Source organism: Blennius ocellaris, assembly GCF_963422515.1.
Source record: "Blennius ocellaris genome assembly, chromosome: 1".
Taxonomy (NCBI): Eukaryota; Metazoa; Chordata; class Actinopteri; order Blenniiformes; family Blenniidae; genus Blennius; species Blennius ocellaris.
In genome coordinates this window covers 16,509,651-16,532,592 of record NC_137650.1, presented here as the reverse complement: position 1 = coordinate 16,532,592, position 22,942 = coordinate 16,509,651, and the positions used below count along the sequence as shown (strand labels likewise).

At 44.1% G+C, this 22,942-nt stretch overlaps 1 protein-coding gene across 1 annotated transcript; it reads right to left on the bottom strand.

The window, feature by feature from the left end:
• Nucleotides 1–219: 219 nt before the first annotated feature.
• znf507 (zinc finger protein 507) lies at nt 220–21,970 on the bottom strand. The gene is made up of 7 exons (XM_080499332.1): nt 21,874–21,970; nt 18,210–20,423; nt 16,635–16,746; nt 14,885–14,993; nt 7,284–7,388; nt 3,846–3,980; nt 220–1,717 (listed from the first exon to the last, which is right to left on the bottom strand). The coding sequence occupies exons 1-7, from the start codon at nt 21,913–21,915 to the stop codon at nt 1,297–1,299; spliced, it is 3,138 nt and encodes a 1,045-aa protein (XP_080355458.1). The 5' UTR covers nt 21,916–21,970; the 3' UTR covers nt 220–1,296.
• Between the last annotated feature and the right edge of the window lie 972 nt (nt 21,971–22,942).

Below are 22,942 nucleotides of genomic sequence, written 5' to 3'. Positions count from 1 at the left end.
CTCTGTGATTGATGTCTCAAAGGGTTTTTTTTATGCACCCCCACTAGGTACCAGATTGCTGCAACAAAACAATTTCCCTTCGGGGATGATTAAAGTTATCTATCTATTAAAATATTAATGTCCTATTGTTAACTGACAGTCCCAATAAAAATGCATCAGAATCCAGAATCAGCAGAAAACATTTGAGACCAAACTGTACAGTTACAAATTTGTCTGAGAAATTAGTCTTTATTTGGGAAAATAAAAACAAACAAAACCTTCTTACAAATGTTATTTTTGCCAGCGTCCAGCTGGATTTCATGTTTTGTGGGAACTGCACTGACTTGGCTTGATGCTGAAATGTGCGACCGTTTAAAAAACACTTAGATTAAAAGCTCATAAAAATAGAACTATGTACAAGATGAAACGGGATGAGTTATATAAATAGAAGCACCACGATCAGAAGTCTGGAACATTGTGAGCATGTTCCTTCCGTCGGACACACAGGCACCGTTTAGTGAAAATAAGAGCTTTAGCCATGCTAGTTTCCCTTTTTGTCCACGTGCTAATCCCTCGCTCGCCGGCACACGAATCCTCATTCCCACTTCTCTCTCTCCACCTTCTCTGTCCCCTGAAACAAGCTACTTCATGAATGATTCAACTATTGAAATTGCAAGTGAAGACACTTATACGAACAAAAACATGAAAAAAAAAACCAACCCAACAACAAATATTCCTCTTTAAACTTGCATAACGGAAGCTAACATGCATAAAGATAAAGTGTTAAATATCAGATGAAGTTCAAGCTGTGATGCTTGATTGAGGCAGTGACGGGTTTGTACGTCTGTTAGCCGTGTCGGATTAAATACATTAAATATTACAGTAGCAATAAAAGAGCTGCCTTACAGTCACTATTAAATGAATTAAAGTGGAGCAGATTGTGATTTCTTCCCCGGCTCGTTTCGGCAGAGGGATTCTTGTGAGGTAAAAACTTCCGTGTCGCCCAGGAACTTGGGTCAGAGGTCAAATTCAACAACGTGAAATTATTTGACATGGACATCTAACGGATTAACGGACGCTCTGAGGAAACCTTAACATCTTCTCCGGGATGGGGGCCGGCTGAACAGAGGGTAGACGAGTCCCACCCTCACTCAGCATGGACGCGTCACCTTCTGTGGGTGGGGGCACGTTCCCCACTTTAAGCGTGGACGTGCCGCTCCCCCCCCCTTCTGAGAGTGGACAAATCCTCCCCTCAGCAAGCGTGGATGCACCCACCCCCTGCAAATGTGGACATGCCCCCCCCTCACCCACCCAGGGTCACTCTGCGGTCTGGGCCTGCTGCTCCCGGCTCAGTATGATGCTGATGATGTCGCCCTCGTGTTCCTTCATGTGATCCATCAGTCGGTCCTTGCTGGTAAACTCCAGGCCACAGATGCAGCAGCAGAACAGGAGCACGCAGTACTCCATGCCCGGCCCGGGGGGCACCAGCGGGGTCGTGTGGGGGCGACTCTGGGGCAGTGGTGGGGCGGCGTCTGTCTCCTGGGGGCCCGGGGACTCGGCGGACCAGTGTGCGGGGTCCGCGGGGATGCCACAGGAGCCGTCGGCTGCCGGCCCGTCTTTGGTTGCGGGTGTTGGAGAGAGTGGCTCGTCCACCGGACCCCTGGGTCTGTCCTCTGAACGGGGGGCTGCCGGGCGCTCTGCGACCGGCTCCAGCCCCGCCGACAGCTTCTGGGAAGCTCTGAGGGAACAGAGTCACAGGCAGAGTACTTTAGCACAAGAACACCCAGAACATTCAGGAAAAGCCACGAATGGAGCATTTCTACAATCACCGACTCGCCTTGAAGGCTTTTCCATTATATGTGGGCGGGTCTTTCTGTTCAGGGTGACGAGTTGCACAGTGGCCATGTAGCAGCAGGAAGTAGATACATACGCACATTTATTTGAAGTAAGAGAGGGAAAGTTAAATATCATGGATGTGGACGAATTGAGAAGAGGCTACTACATAGCCACTGTATGCCGACCTTAGTCACACAGCGAATGTTTCCTCTCAAGTCCCAAATGCCGTCCCTTATTCATCGGTAAACCCGGAAATATAAATACGACGAGTGGACACGTCCACATTACACCAAAAACCAACATAACCAGCGGATTCTTAATCAAACAAAATATTTGTGTTATCAAAACAAACAAAATTATATTTATAATATTGCACAAGAAAGACGAAGACAAAACAGGAGAAGCATTGACAAAATGTAATAAGCAAAGACAAGATAGAAAAAGAATATGACTACCTTTGTATATTTTTGGTATTATTGATTCTCTTTATATTTCCACATTTATTTCCTTTTAATTTTGGCACTCCTGTGATTCCATAGATACCAAGTACTTTTCTAAAATATACTTGACCGTGTTTCCAAGCGAGCCGAGTGGACCGGAAAATGTGACAGGACAGGCTACTGATTGGCCGAGGCAGGAGGCAGGCCACTCTTCGGGGCGCCTTTTCCGAGATCCATGACTCTTAAAAATGATCTAATTTGGTCCTCAACCACTGCAGATCGCAGTTCTCTGGTGTAGCTTTTCTAATGAGCTACAAAAATCTCGCATAACTTTCTTTTAGCATTTATACTATCTGTTCTTAACACCTATCGACACCATGGGAATTTCTCTCCACATATCAAGTAGGGAAAGTAGAAAATGACTGCCTCTGATGAATTAAACAATTTTGCTGACGAATTCCGCTAAATAACGTTAAATTTGAATCTCGACATGCTATTGATTTAAACACTTACCTTTAAAATACTCAGATTACTGTATTGACTCTGCTTCTGCAGATTACAGTGGATCTGAGTCTTTTTGTCTATAAATGTTTGGCTCTTTTCAGGGAAACATTGAAGTTGGAGAAAGTGAAATTGTTCCAGCAGTTTTCAGAGCTCGTTAGCATCAAAGGATTCAAACAATGAGTGATCACTGAAAGGCCACATGAATGAAGTCTCACAAACAAAATATTTAAAAAAACTGGGATTCAAAGACACATTTGGTGGCAGTGTTTGCTGGGGACACTAATGGATGGTCCCAAAGCGTTTTTTGGGGTCTTTTGGCAGAGAGACATCACAGAGTGAAGTCTCCCGTGGAGGGTTTGAACTGTCGGAGCACCGTGGAGCTGTGTGTGTATGAGTGGGCTGTGAATCAGCATGAGGACACACACTCAGTGCTGTAATGATAATACCGCCACACACCAGGACAGACAGGAGTGGCACAGCTAACTGGTAAACAAAGATGTAAACAAGGGAGAGTTTGAAAGACTTTGTAAGTAACTTTGTAAGTGTGCTTGTGCTTTATAAAGAAGAATGTATTTGGAGCATCAGTGGAAGGTAGGTCAATGATGACAGCTGCAGCTATTGAAGGAATAGAGGAAATCGGAGGTGTGCAGTTAGTCGTGGAGGTTTTCTTTGGGCGAGAACATTTAAACTTTCATAGCACCATCACTGATGTCTCCACTTGGGGCTGTGTTGTGTTGCGTCCACTACACTGAAAAGATATGATAAAAAAAGACTGGACTTCCAAAAAAGTGTCAAAGGATTACAAAGGGAAGCAGCCCCAACCGTGTCCATCACTTGATGTGTTTCCAGGTGGCTGAAGGGAAAAGTCCTTCATGTTGTGAATTTGGCTTGATGGAGATCAACCACAGTCAGGAACGGTCCGACCACCTGAACCCTCATCATCCGCCTCACAAACGAGCTCGAAAGTTGTCATCAAATACTTCAGATGACATCCTGATGTGATTCAAGACCCTTGCGAAGGTTGCCCGTCACTAGATGAAACTCTGCCGCCTGCACACATGGACACGCGTCCTGGGAGGAACTCACCGGCTGCTCTGGGAGATGGCCTCGTTGATGGCTTTGTTCACCTGCTCGTAGTTGTAGTTCTGGTCCCCGGCGTGCTTCCACATGTGGGACTTGAGCGAGGGGGGGTGACTGCACACGTAGCCGCAGAGGGAGCACCTGGAAGAGGAAACAAAAGCGATAAATAAATAAAGAGGAGGAGCAGGCGAGCGGGGAGCAGCCACAGACTGAGCGGATCAAGTGGAAGTTGATTTAATATGTGTACTGTGGTTCTACTAATCCTTCCACAACTTTCTATCAAGAGGAATCATCCCGACTGCACACTCCACGGGGAACGCTGAGCTTGAGAGACAGAGACAAAGAGTTGGAGGGCAGGAAATAGGATTTACTGCACACTGGTGAAGTCATTTGTCAAAATTAGAAGTATTATGGATTAGACATTTAAGAAGCACTCAAAAGCTTCGAGCAAGTGTCATTAAGGGTAAAGAAGTCAAGCACACTTCCTCCTGTGAGAGCGCATGTAATAACCCTTCATTTTATAACATCGAGCAACCACGCATACGCAGAGAACAATCCTCTCTGAACATTAACAATGGGAGAACACCGACATGCTCGTGGACAGACGACCAAGTTGGACTGCTATTACAGTGACTGTCAACGATGAAACTACCAAGTACCAGGAGAACATGGACTGGGAATCATGACACTCAGGAGGAAAAAAAAAATGTTCTGATCTTTTCTCACCGCGTAAACTGACATTCAAGATGCAACAAGTGTCTTTCATTTTCACTTGAAAATGTTGTGGGAATGAGCTCTTGCCAATATGTGGAGTAGAACCTTTTGGAAGCACACATCAGATTTGGCTGTCAGACTTTTACTACCCCAAATAGACTCACCTTAGACTTCAAAATGTTTGCGTTAGATTGTATTGATATTACTGTCCGGCACTGTTTGTACTGTGACTGATGATTTACTTTGTTGGAGCGCACACTGAAACTACTGATTGAATTCTTCCGTAACGCACAAAGTTAACAATGATATCAGTCCAGATCAATGCAGTAAACAAGGTGAAGACCATTATGAAGCAGCAGAAGTTGTATATCCTGAGACGTTCAGTGGTGGACTGACCACGCGCGCACGCACGCGCACGCGCACGCACACGCACACGCACACACACACACACACACACACACACACACACACACACACACACACACACACACACACACACACACACACACACACACACACACACCCCCACCCTTCTAAACACTCCACCACCAGCAGGTCCGGTGTTGCTTGTCGAGAGAAATGACAACGGTACTGAACATCTCTCTATAACAAGAACTGTGCAAACAACATTTGTGAGCTCAAACTGCTGAAGTGTCACTGGTTATTTGTTTCAGAGACTTGATTATATTTAATGTATTTGCTCTCAGTTTGTTTTTACCTTTTCATTAAAAAAAGCACTAAAATATTGATAGTGCAATTCCTTGTTATTTGAAATGTTGTAAAAAGCAATAATTTGATGGGACTCGAGTTGCTTAGAAATCGAACCCTCACTGTTTGAACACAAACAAACAGACTACACGACGTCAGTCAAAGAGTGGGTGTTTTTGATTGCCACTTTTTTTTGGTCAAAAACACCCACTCTTTCATTGATACCATGTAAGTCAAATTCTAAGAACACGTCCACACGAGTGAAATCGATCTTTTTTCTGCACGGCTTTTTTCAAAACAAACAAAAAAAAAAAACTCTGTCCACATATCACTATAAACACAGCTCAACACAATGTCCAAGGATATTAGGAGCACTGTGACTTACCAAATGCACCAAAACAATGCAGAAAAAGACATGGAGAACATAGAAATATAGAAGTTGACTCCTGCTCATAGACTTGTACATAACTCAGAGTTATATAGGTGAAGGCTGGGCGATATGGCCTCAAATCAATATCACCGTATATTGAGATTTCCGGGCTCCTACAACGCCGCCCCCTGTGGATGATCGACCAAAAACTGTGTTTATGTGAAATGGCGTTCCTGTGTGGACCAGCCCTAAACAATCTCTCTCCTCAAGTCTTTCGATTATGTACGACCGTACATGTGGATGAGCTTGACTGTATATTTGATGAACGATGGATGCACGTTGTAAACTGGGATCGTCTCCAGTACACAGTGACATAAAGCGTCTTGGTAATTACCTCTGGATACATTTTGAAATCCTTCATTTCACTGGTTCAGATAAACGCTGAGAGCAAGAGGAGTCATTTTCACCCATCAGAATTTATGGCCCAGATTAGCTTTTTGTTTCATACAAAGATGGACCTTTCTGTTGGACTTTTACATTCATTACTGCATAATGTTATGCATTTTTAGGGAGCTGACAGATTTGTTACAAATGGAGTAATACTACTGATGACCTGTGGGGATAGTGTTGAGCTGTACTGCTCATGTTAGACCAGAGAAAAGAACAAAGAAGGCAACAGAATTTGGAAGACAACAGAAATGACAATACCTTTGAGAAAAGACAGTGCACGTGTGTGTACTTACAATGCTTAACAATGCGTCCCGCTTTTGATATTTTAGCACACCATTCACACGGCATTTTCAAGTGAAAACAGAAAAACCTCTGTCGTGTTTTGGGAGTCCGTTTACACAACAGCAGTGCACAGAGCCACAGAAAACACAGCTTTTTTGAAAATGCTGCGATTCAGTCTCCACAGAAACGGGGCAAAACACGACCTTTCTGAAACGCAGCAACTGTGCACCACGGCTGTAATAACTAGTATTTGTGCACATGTTCAGTAGATGAACAATAAGAACAATGTTTCCTGAAAACTACACAGTGCTTGTCATTTCCATGTGAAGGAAAATCCTTTTCAAAATATTGCCGTGGAAACGCAAAACTTTTCTGAAACGAAAACACCAAAAGGATGTGTCTTTATTTAAAACCTATATTTCACTTTCTTAAATGTCACTGCCCTCTACTGGAAGTGTTGCTTGACAACCACACCCACGTACGAGCTTGAGAGCAATGTTTGAAATGCACTTACCAGAGATCAAATCCACAGAGGTCTGACCGAATTTAGACTAAAAAAAATGACTTAAAAGTAAAAATATCTGCTCTTCTAATTTAGAGGCGAGCTGTCTCTCAGGTGAAGTGCTGAGCTGAAGCTCTTCAGTGACACTCGAGGAGACGGTCTGAGGCCTCATCACTGTATGGAAACACGGAGCTCTGCGGGTACTGAACACGAGTGCCGAGCGAGATGCAAATCAGCAATCAGCGCCCCGCTTAAAGCCGAGGACGCCTCGGCTTTTTGAGAGCGCTCGCGCTGGTTTACCTTCTCCACCCACCGTCAGCGAAAGTGGCAATCAGGGAGCTGGTTTCTCAAGTCTGTCCGAGCGTTTGGGTTTTGAACCAAGCGGAGGTCTGGACTCGGTGTCCCGTCGGGAGCTCACCTGTACTGCTCCAGCAGCTGCACGGCCTGGTGCTCCTGAGGGTGCCTCCTCATGTGGCTCTTCAAGCTGTTCATGTTGGTGGTGGCGAAGTCGCAGCTGCAGCACCTGGCGGACGGCAAGCGTATGAGAGGACGTCGGGTCTAACATTTAAGGACAGAGTGTTGCTTTTTCTCCTCGTTCGTAGCCCGGAGGGAGATAAGGGATTTGCAGCAAAAACAGAGTGGATATTGCCACTTTCAGAAAAAGAATAAATCACAGTGTTTTCTACTTTGTTGCAGTTGGAAGATGAAACTGGCTTTGGAGTTGCTTGAAGGCAAAAAAAAAGGGAACTGTACAAGGTCTGCAAACAGAAGCAGTGCTCTACTCATTCCCAGTTGCACAGCATTAAAACCAATTAACAGGAAAAAAAATAACAACTTTTAGTCTCCTGGCACACTGCTTCAACTAAATGCAATAGTTTAGCTTCACTTTGTTTGGATGAAATGCAATCCCCCAAACAGATAAAGCAATGAAACATCTCACACTTGCTCTCATGCGAAGGCAGAACTTCAGACAACGAGCTGGAAAACTTCCCAATCCCGATTGTCTTGTGGATACTTTGTGATTCAAGCTGCACAAAAATCACAACAAATACATTTATTTGCCTGAGGCGTGTAGTGGTAAACTAGTAAATACCAGAGCCTTGCTAGAGGGGGATTCAATTCAATTTAAAGACACTTCCTGCTTTGTGGATTCTCACAGGACAACATGACGACGTTTCTGCCGCTGGATTTCATTCTCACTCTCCACATTGGACTTTCTATCAGCAGGGCCTTTCAAGCCTCATTTACTTGTCCTTCTGTCATTTCACTAGTTCACACACTTGATATGAAACGGATGTTTTTAGGAACAATTAAGTTGAACAGTGTTATATCACTGCCTGGCCTCCAGCTCACTTTGATCCTCACTGAATAGGAGACATTCAGCTCAGAAACTGAGCATCAGTACACAGACCGGGAATAATATTGTTAGTAATGATGTAGCACTCAGCTGACCAGTGGCATATTGTTGTCCGTTTACACAATCAGTTTGTCCAATGATTTTAACATTTTGTGTGTTAGCTTCCAGCTTTTAGATGATTTTCCAATTCCTGAGTCGGGACCACAACATTAAGCTGACCAATGACGCATATTTGTCACCAAGTGGCCTTCAGCTGACCAATGCGGAATAACTGTCAGTATTTGGCCTTCAGCTTAACAATTAAGCCTATCTGCCGCTATGTTGCTTTTGTCTGCCAAATACTGCAATGCCAAAGGCCAGTGGGCACTCTGCAGTCCAATGGTGCGACTTTGCCAGTCAATCTGTGTCATTCTCCCATAAATTCCCCTCTCTCGCCCTCAGTGACCCCAATATTGAATAAAAGGTAGACTGCTGCACAGCTACTTTTGTAATTAATGCCATCAAAAACAGATTTACTCATGGCTAACACCATTTGTTCTTAGATGCATCAAAAGAAACAGTCCTCCACATTGTCAGAACATTCCAGGTATGACAGACTAGTCTGCTCTAAAATCACGTCAGACTTAGGAAGGAATAGCTATGCATAGAATGACAAAAATTACCATCTCTCCAGCTGGGTCTTACTACCAACTAAAGAAGTATCTCACCTGTTAAAAAAAATAATTTACCGCTTTGCTACAGTACAGTCAAGGACAGGGTTTGGATTGAAATTATTTACAGGCGATCTGAAGGAAATGGAATGATAATGGAGCTTCTAGTTCCTGTAATACAATGTATCTCAGTGATAATGGACATTTCTGCACTCCGTGGATGGAAAAGTGTAAGAATAAAAAAAAAAGTATATTTCAGTCCAGCGTCTGCTTTGCTTTCATGTTGTACTGCTACACTACAACGAAATAAGGTTTCACAAACTGTGGCAACACTTCACTGTGCAGCCTGTGCTAATGACAGGATCAAACATGAAGTAAAAGCATGAAACTATGGTGAAAGACATGCTTCTACAAGTGGCATGGCGCGCGCGCGTGTGTGTCAGTGAAGTACAGAGTTCCACCTTTTATCGGAGGATGTTTACATCCACCCTGGGTGTCGAACAGTGCAGAGCCGAAGCCCTGTCATTATCCTCCCGCACTGCGGTGGAAGCTCAAAGTCAGCACTTTAACCCAAAACTCTTTCATTTCTGGTCCAAAGTGCTGGAGCTCAGAGCCAAAAAAGAAAAAAAGAGACAAAAAAAAAAAAAAAAAAGTGCTGGTTCCAACTTGTGCAACCCACGCTGAAGTCCTCATTGATCCATTCAGATGAAAATCTTTCCGTTAATGACATCAGATTGTAAACGTGTATCGTGTGTGTGAGCACAGTGCCAAATCGATATCAAGTTTGAGAAAATCACACTGTGGGATCTGAAAGTCGACCTTTACAGGGTGGCATTCAGTTTGGCCCTGCGATTAATGATCATCCTCGTAATTAATCTCCTGATTACTTTCTCGTTTCATCGAGTGCTCACTTTGTTTGGGAAATGTCAGAAAAGCAGGAAACCTTTTTTGAAGCGTTTGAGTAGAACCGCACTGTTATGGAGACGACTGAGTCAAAGGGTCTCTTTAAGCTGCAGCTTTTGTCTATATTAGTCAGTATTGTTTCAAATAGTTTGAATAAGAAGACGAGGCGAACGGGATCATGGGTGGGCATTCCCTACTCCAGGTTAGAACTGACGACTGAACCGTGTAGATGGACTCGACAGACTGTTTGTAACTGCTGCAGAAGGTGGGGTTGAGTTTCGATGAGATAAGATAAGATAATTATTTAATAATCTCACAGACGGAGAAATAAGAGATGCAACACGAGTCGTCTCCAGACGAATCAGCTTAGACTTATATTCACAAAAAAAGGTGCAGGAAAACTGTCATGTGTCCACCTGCCACTAATCAGAGCAACAGAGGCATCATAGCGGTTCGGGACATCAAGAGACGTCAACATCGAATCCCTCCACTGGAGCAATGCGCAACTACATGAAGCAACTTTAACCTGCACCAACTCCATGAAGCAACTTTAACCTGCACCAACTACATGAAGCAACTTTAACCTGCACCAACCAGACTGCTGCTAGCAACACCCACCAACACCCGGTTGTTAAACAACAACTGCAGGTCACCTTGCACAGGCTGGATTACTGTGTGATGATCATCTCAAAAGGCTCGACTGGACTCCGGTAAGAGCAGAGGACGACGACTGTGTGTTTACATTGGCAACAGATGTGTACAAATGCCACCATTAAAGACACTCACTGATCCCCAGACATGGATTACTTTTTTTTATCTATAATTTTTTACTTAACTCACTAACAATATATATCAGAAGCGGTGATAGTACTACATCATTATTTTCATAACATAAAATGCTGTGAATTAGGTGATTAGAGCTCTACAAATAAAGAAAAATTAAGTTGAACACTGAGCAGAAACCACAAAATATACAGCAGTTGTGAAAACTGGATTATACATAGGCTTGGGTGTCATCCAAGTAGAAAAATAACTGAATTGACAGTTTGAATGATCTCTTGCTCACACACGGTGGAAATCGCTCCGTCTGGAAGCTGCAATTTGAAAACGACCCGACCTTTTCCACCGTGAGGACACAACGTGTCTTTTTTACATTTGACTTTGGGGGTTTAGAAAAAAGAAAAAAAAGCTGACACAAACGCGCGTGTGCACAGAGTTCACACGATGGATGATGTTGGACACACACACACACACGCACACACGCACGCACACACGCACGCACACACGCACACACTGCAGTTGCTGGTCACAACATTAGAAGGCTGCTAGTGCCATCTAGTGGTGCAGCACGTCTTATCAGAGAAGAATTCGGCCTCACTGCAGGAAACAGATTTGACATCTGATAATGACTGATTCCAAGAAACTTAATGGATAAAAGCATACAAATCGGTTGAATTTAGCTTGAAGGAACATGTCATGCTGCAACATATTATGCTTTCTTAAAAACTCGTATCTCTTGTATAGAAATTTGGCTCAGCGACAATGTTATGAGCTTGACGTGAAGCATAAACAAGACTCAAATGTTGAGAGGTGGATGAGTGAAATTGAGCCGAAAAACCTGCACAGAATCTATTTTAGACAGTGAAATATCACGTTGTCGTGTCACATGTGGTGGTGAACTAATAGTTATTGTCAGGATTCAACTGAAACCTGTCAAATTAAACAATGCCATCACCAAAAGGAGAAAGCCTGAAATCACTTTCCAATCGATTTTTTTCAACACTATGTAAAAAGTAGCTCCAGCATAGTGTGAAAACTGTTTCAATTCTTTGTAACCATCCAACTGAACTTTTTAAGTTCACATTGGTCACCTGACACATCCTTGAACTGTTAAACCCACTTTGTGACAAAAATTATTATTTAGAGATTCAATCCATGTAAAGTAACTAAAAACAAGTTACATCCAGAAACAGAGGTGAGGTGGCTGTCGAACAGCTTTTAGCATGATGGTTGGAGTGAAAATGTTAAACTGACTAAAATCTTTTCGAAATAGGACTTCCAGATAATATGAAATAACCAACCCGGTGTCGCAGTAAAACAAGAGATTGCCATAAAATAATAAAAATCTGTGGAAAGGTGATTCAACAAGGCTTGGTTATTGACCGATTTCCTTCCCTTCCTGTTTCTCTACTGCATCAACTTCTCGCCAATTCCCTTAATCATCAATCTCAATGAGACAGACATTTTTTTCTTTCATCAGTCTGACTTGTGGCTGAAGCTGAATTCACATTTGCCATTTCACTCTACGACTTATGAGGCATGTGCTCTTGATGAATTAGTCACCATCTTCTTGTAATTTCTTACATTCTGACTTTATAATTGACTGACTGGAAGTCTGTTAAAACTGGTTCTCCACTGTTCCTCACAAGAGGGAAGGTTTATGATTGAAAGCGTGAATAACCTGAGCCAGATGCTTCATGTTAACCTCCTGCACAGTGAAATGAGCATTTAGTCGTGTTTAAAACCTGATTGTGATTAAGGACTTTAACTGGCCACCCATTATAAATGAGACGTGCTGCTGCTTCAACTTGTTTTCTGTCATTATTCTTCAAGTATCAAAATCATTTGTTTCTGTATCTGTCCTTCTGCTTATTTTTGTATTGGATAATCAGCTTATGTTTATATCTAAAAAGCAATGCTAAAGTTTCTAATAAAGGCATCAACAGGAGGGGATTTCATGTCTCTTCCTCTTGCAGGAGCAAAAACTATTCCGACACTGAAAGGCAATCAAGAATATTGTTTGTCCAAGCTGCCGTACAGGACGGAGGGGATGTTAATTGGCTCTATGTTTAAAATAATGGACACATTTTTCCCTGTTCTCTCTGTTTCAGAAAAATGAGTCGATAAAATCTCAGAGGAACGTTTCCAATCCCGGGTTCCCCCAATTTGGCCACAAGGCGACGGTGTTGCATTTGATCTTCAGTCACTAAAAGTATGAACACAGCAAGCAAGGACGCAAACAAAGAAGTGATACGTGACGCATTCTCCAGACTATAGTACTCCATCGTACTCCACATGCAATTGCATAGCCTCAAACTACGTCTACACAGCCGCTGTGTTGCCCAGCGCACGCCAACAATTTCTAAATACGCGAAGGCAAGACACAGAATGCAAGAGGAAGTAGGCACACCACGAGGGCTGTGATTGGTCAGCTTGACTAGATCATGGGGGATGTCAGAAGCTGTGGGAGCTGTTAGATTGTAGAGGGTATAGCACTTCACCCAGGAGCCGGGCAACAGAGTTCTGGTTTTGGTTCCGTCCACAACGCTTTGCACACCTCAGATAATGTGGACGACGGCTCTCCGCTACAGTCTGCTGGTTCACACCCGAAGCTAAAATTCACAGCGTCACTCTCAAACTCTGTGCCAAACTGCTCATCATGAGTCGAAAATAAATACTGCCGAGCAGTTTTGACCAATTCTCCTATGCCCCCTTGTGTTATGGTGGTGAACTACGATCCTCCACACAGATCTTCCAGCATGAGAGGACTGTGGAGAGGCTACGCGCTGCCGGGTACGTACTGTAGAAACAGTAGCATGTATCAGCTTTCACACTGTTTTAGTAGTTTGACTGATCATGTGACTTCTAGTAGGAAGTGAACAGAAACCAGTTACAGTACCTCAGAAAATTCTTCGTATGACTTTATTTAAGTGAAGGAGGAGCAAGAGAGCTTGTTGGTTATCCTCTGTAAAAATTCCCTCAAACGAAAAGAATGTCTACAAAAAGAGATTGCAAAGCAAATTTCAAGTAAGTAAGTCAGTCAGAAAAAGGATACCAAACATTTTGCAATGTGGATCTCAATGGTAAATTTAAAATGGGCTCAGATTTATAGACCGTTTCTTTTGTCAGACATCTTTCATTACCGTTTTTTGACAGGAACTCAAAAGCTCAGAACAAATTGCCGGATTTTCCTGCTGTGTTTGTTATCTGCACTTGCTCAGGTTTGTGTTATCAGCCAGTTTGCTTTCATTTCTCCTCTGGGACAAACGGAAAAAGGCTCCTCTGAAATGTGACTGGCAGTCCTCCTCAGCGATGACACAAAGTCCAAATTATTACTGGAGGAGTGGAGTTCCCACTTCCCTCCACGGAGCTTACAGTGAGTGACAAATAAAAAGGCCCATTTGTGTTGCAGCGCCACGTTCCAGCTGGGGGAAAGCAGCTGCGGCGCGCTCCTCTTGTGGGACTATTGTGAAGCTCAGGAGTACGTGAGGATTTTTTTTTTTTCTTTACTTACCAATGATTGGAGAATCGTATTCTCATTCAGCTGTCGGCTTTAGGACACACCTGTGAACTCTGTAATGAGCGACATACGACTTGAGGCTTTGCTGCTGGAGTCGATTTGCGTATCGTTATAAAGCTTCTGATAGTAAAACAGTCCTAAATTAACTCCAATGCGACTGCAAGTGAGTGTGCCAAAGCATTTCGAAGACCATTAGATGAACGCTTCTGCACTGAGAAGCCGAGTTCCAGTTTCAAGTGAAAATGGAACATTTTTGCTGTGTTTTGGGGATCAGTTTCCATAACAACACTCCTCAGTGGCACGTAAAACAACTTTTTTTTAAAACAACTTCCAACATTGAACTTTTTGGAAATGCTTCGAGTCTGGCCCCGTTTACTCGACAATGTGTGACGGTACTTCGTCTGATAAAAAAAAAAAAGAAAAAATGTTACGTTTACACTTGGGCTGCAACAACGACTTGATAAAATTTGACTATTAAAAGTTTTGGCAACAAATGTCATTATCAATTTGTGTGTTTGGAGCAGATTGTTCTCTGCTGCACGTGTGTGTGGTTTCATTGTAAAAACAAACAGCACCAACTAGTGGCCCAACATGAAAATTACATGGTTTTCTGTGTTTTGACAGTTTTCAAAACATTGCCGTGTAAATGTGAAACGTTTCAGAAACAAACAGCAAAATCAACGGGTTTTCACTTAAAATGGTGTTGTGTAAACATTTCCTGAGTGTAACTATTTTAAAAACCAACGATAAGCCTCAATCCCCCCCCGACCCTCGTCTGGATGAGAAGGGGACTGGCGTCTGACACTCACCGATAAGGCTTGTCCGAGTTGTGAATCCTGCGATGGTTCCTCACTCCGACGTACGTTGAGCTGGTGTAGTTGCACACGTCACACTTGTACACTTTCTGCGTGACGCATTCTGTCGAGACGACACGTCAGATTAAAAAAAAAAAAAAAAAATGCTCTTAGGGACAGTGCAAAAACTAATCAGTTTGATACCTGCCAACATCTGAAGTCAACATTTTTAAGCAGAACGTCACACAGGAGGATACAGCAGGGCTGGTGATCTGATCCTAACAAAACACTTTGGTTTATATGATGGTGGGTTTGTCTTGAAACGTGCTATCCACGTGGACAGGGAAAAGTAAACTTTTATGAGCATCGCAATCATTATTGAAACACTGTCAGACTACTCTGAAACAAAAACACCAAAGACTACTTGAGTTTTAATCGATCGTTGTAAACACCAGGCGCGCCATCTTACTTGGAAGAAGTTCACTGAGTTTGCAAAAAACAACAACAAAGTGAGCAGTGCTGTCCGAGGGACAACACCCTTGTAAGATTCATTGAGCTCTTTGCCGCCACATTTTAATCTCAGATGAATCTTTAAGAACTCTGATCCAGAGTTTTTTTCCCCCCCAAGTGCCCTCGATGATAAACCGAAGTACCAGTCTGGAAACCCTCTAATGGGAGGGAACCAGGGGGCATCCTAATCAGATGAACCACCTGAACTGATCCCGGAGTCCAAATGAAACAATTCTTTCTGAATTAGAGGGAACCAGACCACGTCCATCCTTTAGTTCAGTAGTTAAGGCTGAGGTGGAAAAGATAAACCATGACAATCCTGATATTAATATATCAACTACAACCTTTTGAATATTAATCAAAATCAACTCAGATTTACTGATGCTTCTACTTTTGCTAATTGATGAGATCTTTCCACCCAGTGATCAATAACATTTTTTTTTTTTTTTTTTTTACATTTTAGAACACTATCAATCCTTAGAGGGAAAATTCCAGGATCAATGATCCTGCATACATTTTACATAATGTAATTCAATCTGACACTCATTGTTTTTGTATATTTGTGCAAACTCTGGTATGTGGCTCAGCTCGTGTCCCCAGTCGGCTGCAGTGTTTCTATCCGTCCATAGAGACAGACAAACAACCACACACTCACATTCACAACTGGGGGCCATTTAGCATCACCTCACATGCATTCAGTTTTTGGACCGGAGGAAACCCACGCACACAAGGAGAGAACATGCAAACTCCACACAGAATGGCCCTGGGCTGATGAACCCACATCCTTCTCGCTGCGAGGGGAAACACGTGCAACATCTCAGGCCTCGTTTACGCAACACCTGAAATCTGAAAACTTCCCATGCATTTTGCTTGTCCTTTTACACAGACATCATTTTCAGAATGTTGCAGTGTAAATGTAAGCATTTTCTGAAACGAAAATGCAAAAGCGATGACTTTGCACTTGAAATGTTGTGTAAACGGGGCTTCAGTCTTTAGACAGGTGCAGCTTATGACACCAATAAATGATTAAAATGTTATTCTGACTGCATGATATCATTGAAACATGACATAACGACATTGATGATTGTGATTGTGATATGATTTGTGATAAATGTACTGTACACTCAATGTGGGAAATAACTTTTGTGGGAAATGACTTGCTTTTCTCTTTTTGGACCAAATTTTAAAACAGACATATCATGCAACCCGTATGTGCCGCAATGGTTTACTAGTGACTGAATGTGACGGCGTTCACCTGTGATCTGCTCACTTTCCTCCACAATGGTCACGGTTTCGGTGACGGCTGTGAGCGCCGCCGTGTCGCCGATGTCGCTGTGCTGCTCTCTTTCGTGGTTCCTTAGCTGACTCTGGAGCAGATGAAACACACAGGAAGATGATGATTGGCTTCTCCTGAGCTGCAGGTTTAAAAACACTCTCAAACTCTCCAACACCACCTCTGGCTCCGACACACGCCCCGCGCGATTAGCTCGCTCTCGGCCCAAATACCACATCTTCAGGATATTATGAAGAACTTCATCATCTCTGCTGCAGATGGACTCCCCCGATACAAGAGGAATCAATAGTTTCATCCTTTGCCAGCATCATCAACCCGCCTCTGCAGTCCCGAACTTCAATCTGATACTTTAGGCTTCAGCTCGTTGTATACAATAGAGAAAAAAGAACATGTCCAAAACAGGTTTAAAAAGCTCTTGTTGGCTTTTTATGTCTGGCAAAGACCCATTTTTCTTCATATTAGGAAGGTCATGGGGTCATTATTTCAATGCAGTTTACAGTCACAAAATTAATATTTGTGTGGGATGTTTTGGTGGGAAATTTTACCGAAATTTTTTTTTTGAAAGGAAAAAACAAGTTTTAAACACGGCTCCTGTGGTGGTGGTGGTATTTTATCGGTTATTTGCCGATTGTGATTCTGAGGACGACGATTGGTCAGTCATGGAGAGCAGCAGGTCAGAGCTACGTGATGCACCTGAACGCATCACCCAGGGTATGGGATATTTACACAGAAAATGCAGGCAGACTGATCTGAAGAATTTAGTGTGATTGCTTTTGATTTACTGGTAATTCAACCGGATCAATGAAAACAATTTAATTGGTTCACTGTAACCTGTTTGGCAATTTCATTAATCAGATTTGTTGAGGCTAAATGTATTGGCAGTATGAAGCTTGTTAACCCTTACAAATCCATAAATTAGCCACATCATTGCTTAAGCTGCAGGGATCAAAGCATGTTAAAAACATAGTGGCTTATAGTGCTGAAATTACGGCAACATTCCTTTTTCAAGGAGAAAACAAGATTTCACCTGTAAAGGAATCTTTATTAATAAAAATACTGCTTATTAACATAAAATTTCCAACATTCAATGCAGTAACTAAGGACTTTTGAAGAATTTGCATTAATTACTGCATCTATAAGATTAATTTTAAGATTTCCTCAAGAAGACGTTGTGAACCGAAGTACAGGACAAATTGTGTTTTAGATTCTTCAAGCTTTGAGAAACATAGGTCATATTTGTCAGACTTTGTTGGTCAAGATCAGAGCTTGAAAAACATAAAGTCAGTTGGGCCGAAACTAGAGTGAAACCGACCTGCGAGAGGGTCTATTCTGACGAAACCACCAAGGAAATTGGAGAAATTTCCAGGAAAACATTGATTCTTCAACAAATTTCTTCAGAATAGTGACACAACATGACACCGAAACCCCGGCTGTATGTGGCTCCTGAACTAAAATGTCTGACACCTCTCGTCTAAAGAATCGTACTGAAAACACTGGACCGTGTCTGTGTGGATGGACGAGTGGGAGTGAGCTCACCTTATAGTGGAAGGCGTGTGGACACTGTTTGCACTGGTACATGCGGCTCTTGCAGTGGTGGATCATGTGGTTCTCCAGGTCCTTGCTGTCCGAGGCGATGTGCTCACAGATGGGACACTGGTACGGTTCCCTCTGCTTGTGCACCCGGAGGTGCTGCTTGATGTAGCCCTTGTTGCCACTGCTGTAGCGGCACAGCCGGCAGCGGTACGGCCTCTCGCTGCCAGGGATGTAATCCACCAGCCCGCTCTCGGCGGTGCCCACCAGCCCCTCCACGTAGCCCCCTCCCCCGCCCCCCGCCACCACTCCGGCCACGGCGCCGTTGTGGAACTGGGCGTTGTCCTGAAGCTCCTTCAAGATGTCTTCGTCCGAGGCGTTCTGGTCCGAGCGCTCTCGGAGTCGTTCGATGACGGTGAGCAGAGAGAGGCTGATGCCTGCCTTGGCTGCAGGACCTTCTTCATCCCCTTCGACATAAGCCAGCGGTCCGAGCTCCTCCTCCCTGTCGTCACCGCGAAGCTCCAGGTCCAGCAGAGCGGCTGCCGTCCCCGCCTCGCTCGCCTTCTGGACCGCGCCGTGGTTCTGCGCCTGCGTGGCGAGGCTCTTCAGACTCGCCTTAGAGCTGGTGGTGGGCAGCTCTGTTGTCCTCATCGGCATGGCAACCAGGGCTTCGGCAGCCAGCGAGTGAAGGCGGAGAGACTCTGAGTGCGTCCTCTTTCGACCGGCCGGGGGAACGTTCTCATCGCTTGACAAATCGTTACTTTTTGATAATTTCACATCGGCTACTGACGTCTGGCTCTCAGCAGAACTGTGTTCCTCTTTGGTCGCTCCGATAAACTCCTGCTCGTCCTTCTTTACGGCCAACAAGCTCTTCTCTCGGTCCTCTGGGCCGAGGAGAAGAGGGTTGGTGGTCAGGATTGAATCCTCGGCTGAAGGGAGGCGCTCAACGATCACGTTGATGTGTCCGGCGGTGTTGGGACTGCTGTTGATGATCTTCTGAGCTGACGACAGTAAGCTGTCGTCCACCTCCGCCTCCACCTCGGTTTCTGTTTTCACCTGCACTTCCACTGCGGGCTCCTCAGAAGCCAGGTCTTTGATAGGGTATGTATGTTCCTCTTCCTCCTCCTCCTCCTCTGCTGCTGCTGCCGCTTCCGGGCTTTGGCTGAGATTGGAGATGTGGAGATTTGAGGCATCTTGTTTGTCGTCGACGTTCACAGGCACACAGAGCTGCAGCTTGAAGGCAGCGGGAATCTTTTGCAGGTTCTTCTCTTGAACAACTGGGGACAGAACCACGATCTCCTCTCTGCTCGCAGCACCGTTAACAGCTGCTGCGGTGTCCCTCTTTGGGAAACCTTCGTCTTCGTCCTCGAAGATGGGGTAGGAGCAGTCGACGAGGCCGGCGTGCTTCCAGGCGTGGGTTTTGAGCATCCTCTGCTGGCTGCACACGTAGCTGCAGATCAGGCAGCGGTACAGACCGTACTCCTCGTAGCTGTACCACTTCTTCTTCGGCGGCAGCTCCTTCAGAGTGTCGACGGGGCTCTTGATCTCTTCGGCTCCAAGAGTGCAGTGTAAGCCCGTCCAGTACTCGTCCTGCTTCTTCAAAGAGTCCGGACCGCCTCCGAGGTGGCCTCCGTGATCGAAGTGCAGGCGGACGTGAGCCTCCAGCTGCCGGTGGTCTCTGGAGCTGAAGTGGCACTCGGAACACATGAGGATCAGGTCGCTGTGGTGCTCGTTGTGCTGCTTTAAGTGCTCCCGGAGCAGGGGCAGCGTCTGGGACAGGTAGGGGCAGAGGCTGCACTGGTAGCACGTCACCGTCCGCCGCTGGTCCGGGCTTCCTGCCACCTCTGTCACCGAGGGCGGGATGTTGTTGTTGTTACTGTCCCCCGCTGCAGGCGGAGAAAGAGCACCATCGGTGTCCCGACAGTTCCTCTTAGCCCTTTTGCAGGAGGACGCTTCGCCGCTGCCTTGTGACGCCTCCTCCAGCTGCATCCCTCTCTTCTGGCCAAGGAAGGCGCAGCGGCGCTGAGGCCGCTTCTCCACGATCTTGCTGAGCTTCTCAATGACCTGGACCAGAGAGTCGCTGGCGTGTCTCTGCTTGGAGATCTGTGACAGGCCTTCTCCGGCAGATTGTGGGCTGTGGCTCTGAGGTTGCGGCGCTGGCGGAGTCGGGGAGGACGACTGCGAGATGAGGACAGCAACACTGCTGATCTCTTCCATGGCCTGGAAGACAAGAGGGGACAAAGCAGGAAGTCACAAAGGTTTTACAGTTCAGAACTGAGAAAACATCCAGTTCAGGGATTGTGATATGAAACTCAGATCTTCCTGAACCTCAATGTCAAAATGTGCAAGTGAACAATCAGATCAAGTCTATTTCAGTCGCCATAATTTCTTCATTTTTTCTGTATTTCAACAAAACGGGAGACAATTAATAAAGAATTATCAAATATAACTTTAATCGATTTCCCCAAAACTGTTTCAGGACAATGTGCTACAGTTTGTTATTTTGTGACCTGGCTTTTAAAGTTGTTTTTTTATGTTATTACACAGTTAAAAAATCAATGGATCAATTTGGTTCATGTTGTCTGCAGTGTTTTAAATTGTATAAAACAGTGTTGAAAGGACTCAATGAGAGATGAGGAATCAAACCCATAACATTGTGATACATTTTTTGCATTTTTTTTTTAGCAACAGCAGAAGAAGCTAGTCTCAAATCAACAATTAAAACCAAAATATTTTCCAAATTAAATTTACAAACTGAAGTTGTAAATGTAATGTGTTTTTCCCATCAGTGCCTGAGAATGGAGAAGTCAAAACAATAGAAAAAGTTAACTTTTCCTGTTAGTATTATCTATACATAATGAATTGTTACACATCTGATTATCATACATCATTCACAACTATGCTGTGAATTGGACATTATATTACGTCACATTTTGCATTACTTCACATCAAGACTTTGATTTAGGAAGTAATTTGAGTTCCATAATTTGTTTTACTTTTGCAGATTTTCTTTGTCTACAAAAAACATCATCTAGTTCAAATATATACTTGTCGCTAGTGGTTTTACAGGCTCACAGTTATCAGCACAGTATTGACCCTGGCTGAAATCAGCTGATTACCCTGAATAGAAGGCAGTCAGAGAGCCTGATGAGTGTGACGGGGGGGTGATAAGCTCTCTCTGTTCTCTTGGGAACACGTGTATGTGTTTACAACCGTGACCGTGGAGGAAACGAGTACAACTTAAGTGTCCATAACTTTCCTCTTTCTGACCGCAGATCGCCTTCCTCTTTTCTCCTGCTTCTGCTTTCCCTCGCAATCTGAATAAGAGATCCTGGAGTGAGGATTGGAGTGAGTCTGGATGGGGCTGACACCATCATGTGTCTCAGATGATCACCTGTTATGTCAGGATCTAAAAATATGTCGCCCCACGGGGGAAAAATAACGTCCACACTGGCGCCGCTTCCCCTCTAATATCCACTCACACTCTCTCCTCTATGATTTCCCTCCCAATATTTAGCTTTTCCACACTCCTCAGCCTAAAATAAAACCACATCTGCTAGCTTCTCTGTTAGCATGTCAATGCTAATAGCTCCACGCGAGTGCAACAAGGGCGTCACGGCTGTGACGTTGGCGCGCAGGCGCGTCCCGACACGGAGGTTTTTATACTCACTGGCAGTAAAAAGCTCGGCCGCTCTTGAAGTCCTCGGCGCATACAAAAAGTGTAGTTTTATTCTTCAGCCATAAAAAGTGGCCTCTCTCACTCTCCCACATTGCAAAATGGCGAGGATGGAATATCAGTCACGTGACTCGGAGTTTGGGGTCAGGTGACCGCTGATTGACAGCTGGCCTGGTGGTGCGTTTAAGTGCTGCTGTGCGATTCAAGTTCAGAGATGAATCGATACATACTACATGGTTCTTCATGCGAAATCGCAAAATACTATACTTTAATTTCTAAATGTATTACAATGATTTCTAATATCCAACTAAAACGCCTTTATGCTGTAGTACATCAAATCTCACCTCATTGTCATGGATAGAGCTGCAAAAAACTATCTTCTTTTAGCATTTTGTGCCCACTTATTCAATATATTCCATCCACCTTTCTTCTATACTGCAGTGGCCATGGCCGCAGAAGCTCAATTGGCTCATTTGAAAGGGTGCAGGTTCAATTCCATACCCATCTCGTCTACATACTGATGTGTCCTTGAGCAAGGCACCAAATACCAAATTTCTCCCATTGAATGGACTGAAGTTTGCCTCCATTGGTGTGTGTGTGTGTGTGTGTGTGTGTGTGTGTGTGTGTGTGTGTGTGTGTGTGTGTGTGTGTGTGTGTGTGTGTGTGTGTGTGTGTGTGTGTGAATGGGTGGATGTGATTAACAGTGTAAAGCGCTTTTATGTAAAAGTATATTTACAGCCAATCCCAGCTAAGTAAAGGCAAGTGCAGAGTCCACCCTTCAGTCCATCACAGGACAATCACAGAGAGACAGACAACCACACACACTGACATTCACACCTAGGGAGAATTCAGGGTCACCAATTAACCTCACATGCATGTTTTTGGACTGTGGGAGAAAACCATAGTACCTGAAGGAAACCCACAAACATACAAACTCCACAACGCTTGGCTGGGATTTGAACCTGTGACTTTATTCAATATATTTCATGTGATATATTTCTAAGATATGTGTATAGAAGAATATTCTACAGATGGCATATTATGGAAAATAAATCAGTTTATT

Excerpts from the sequence above, each read along its gene's own strand:
- znf507 (XM_080499332.1), bottom strand. The coding sequence starts at position 21,915 with ATGCGCCGAGGACTTCAAGAGCGGCCGAGCTTTTTACTGCCA. Across the intron at positions 7,389-14,884 it reads AACTCGGACAAGCCTTATCG|GTGCTGCAGCTGCGACTTCG; the intron begins GTGAGTGTCAGA and ends GCCGTCCGCCAG. Across the intron at positions 3,981-7,283 it reads CAGCTGCTGGAGCAGTACAG|GTGCTCCCTCTGCGGCTACG; the intron begins GTGAGCTCCCGA and ends TTCCTCTTCCAG.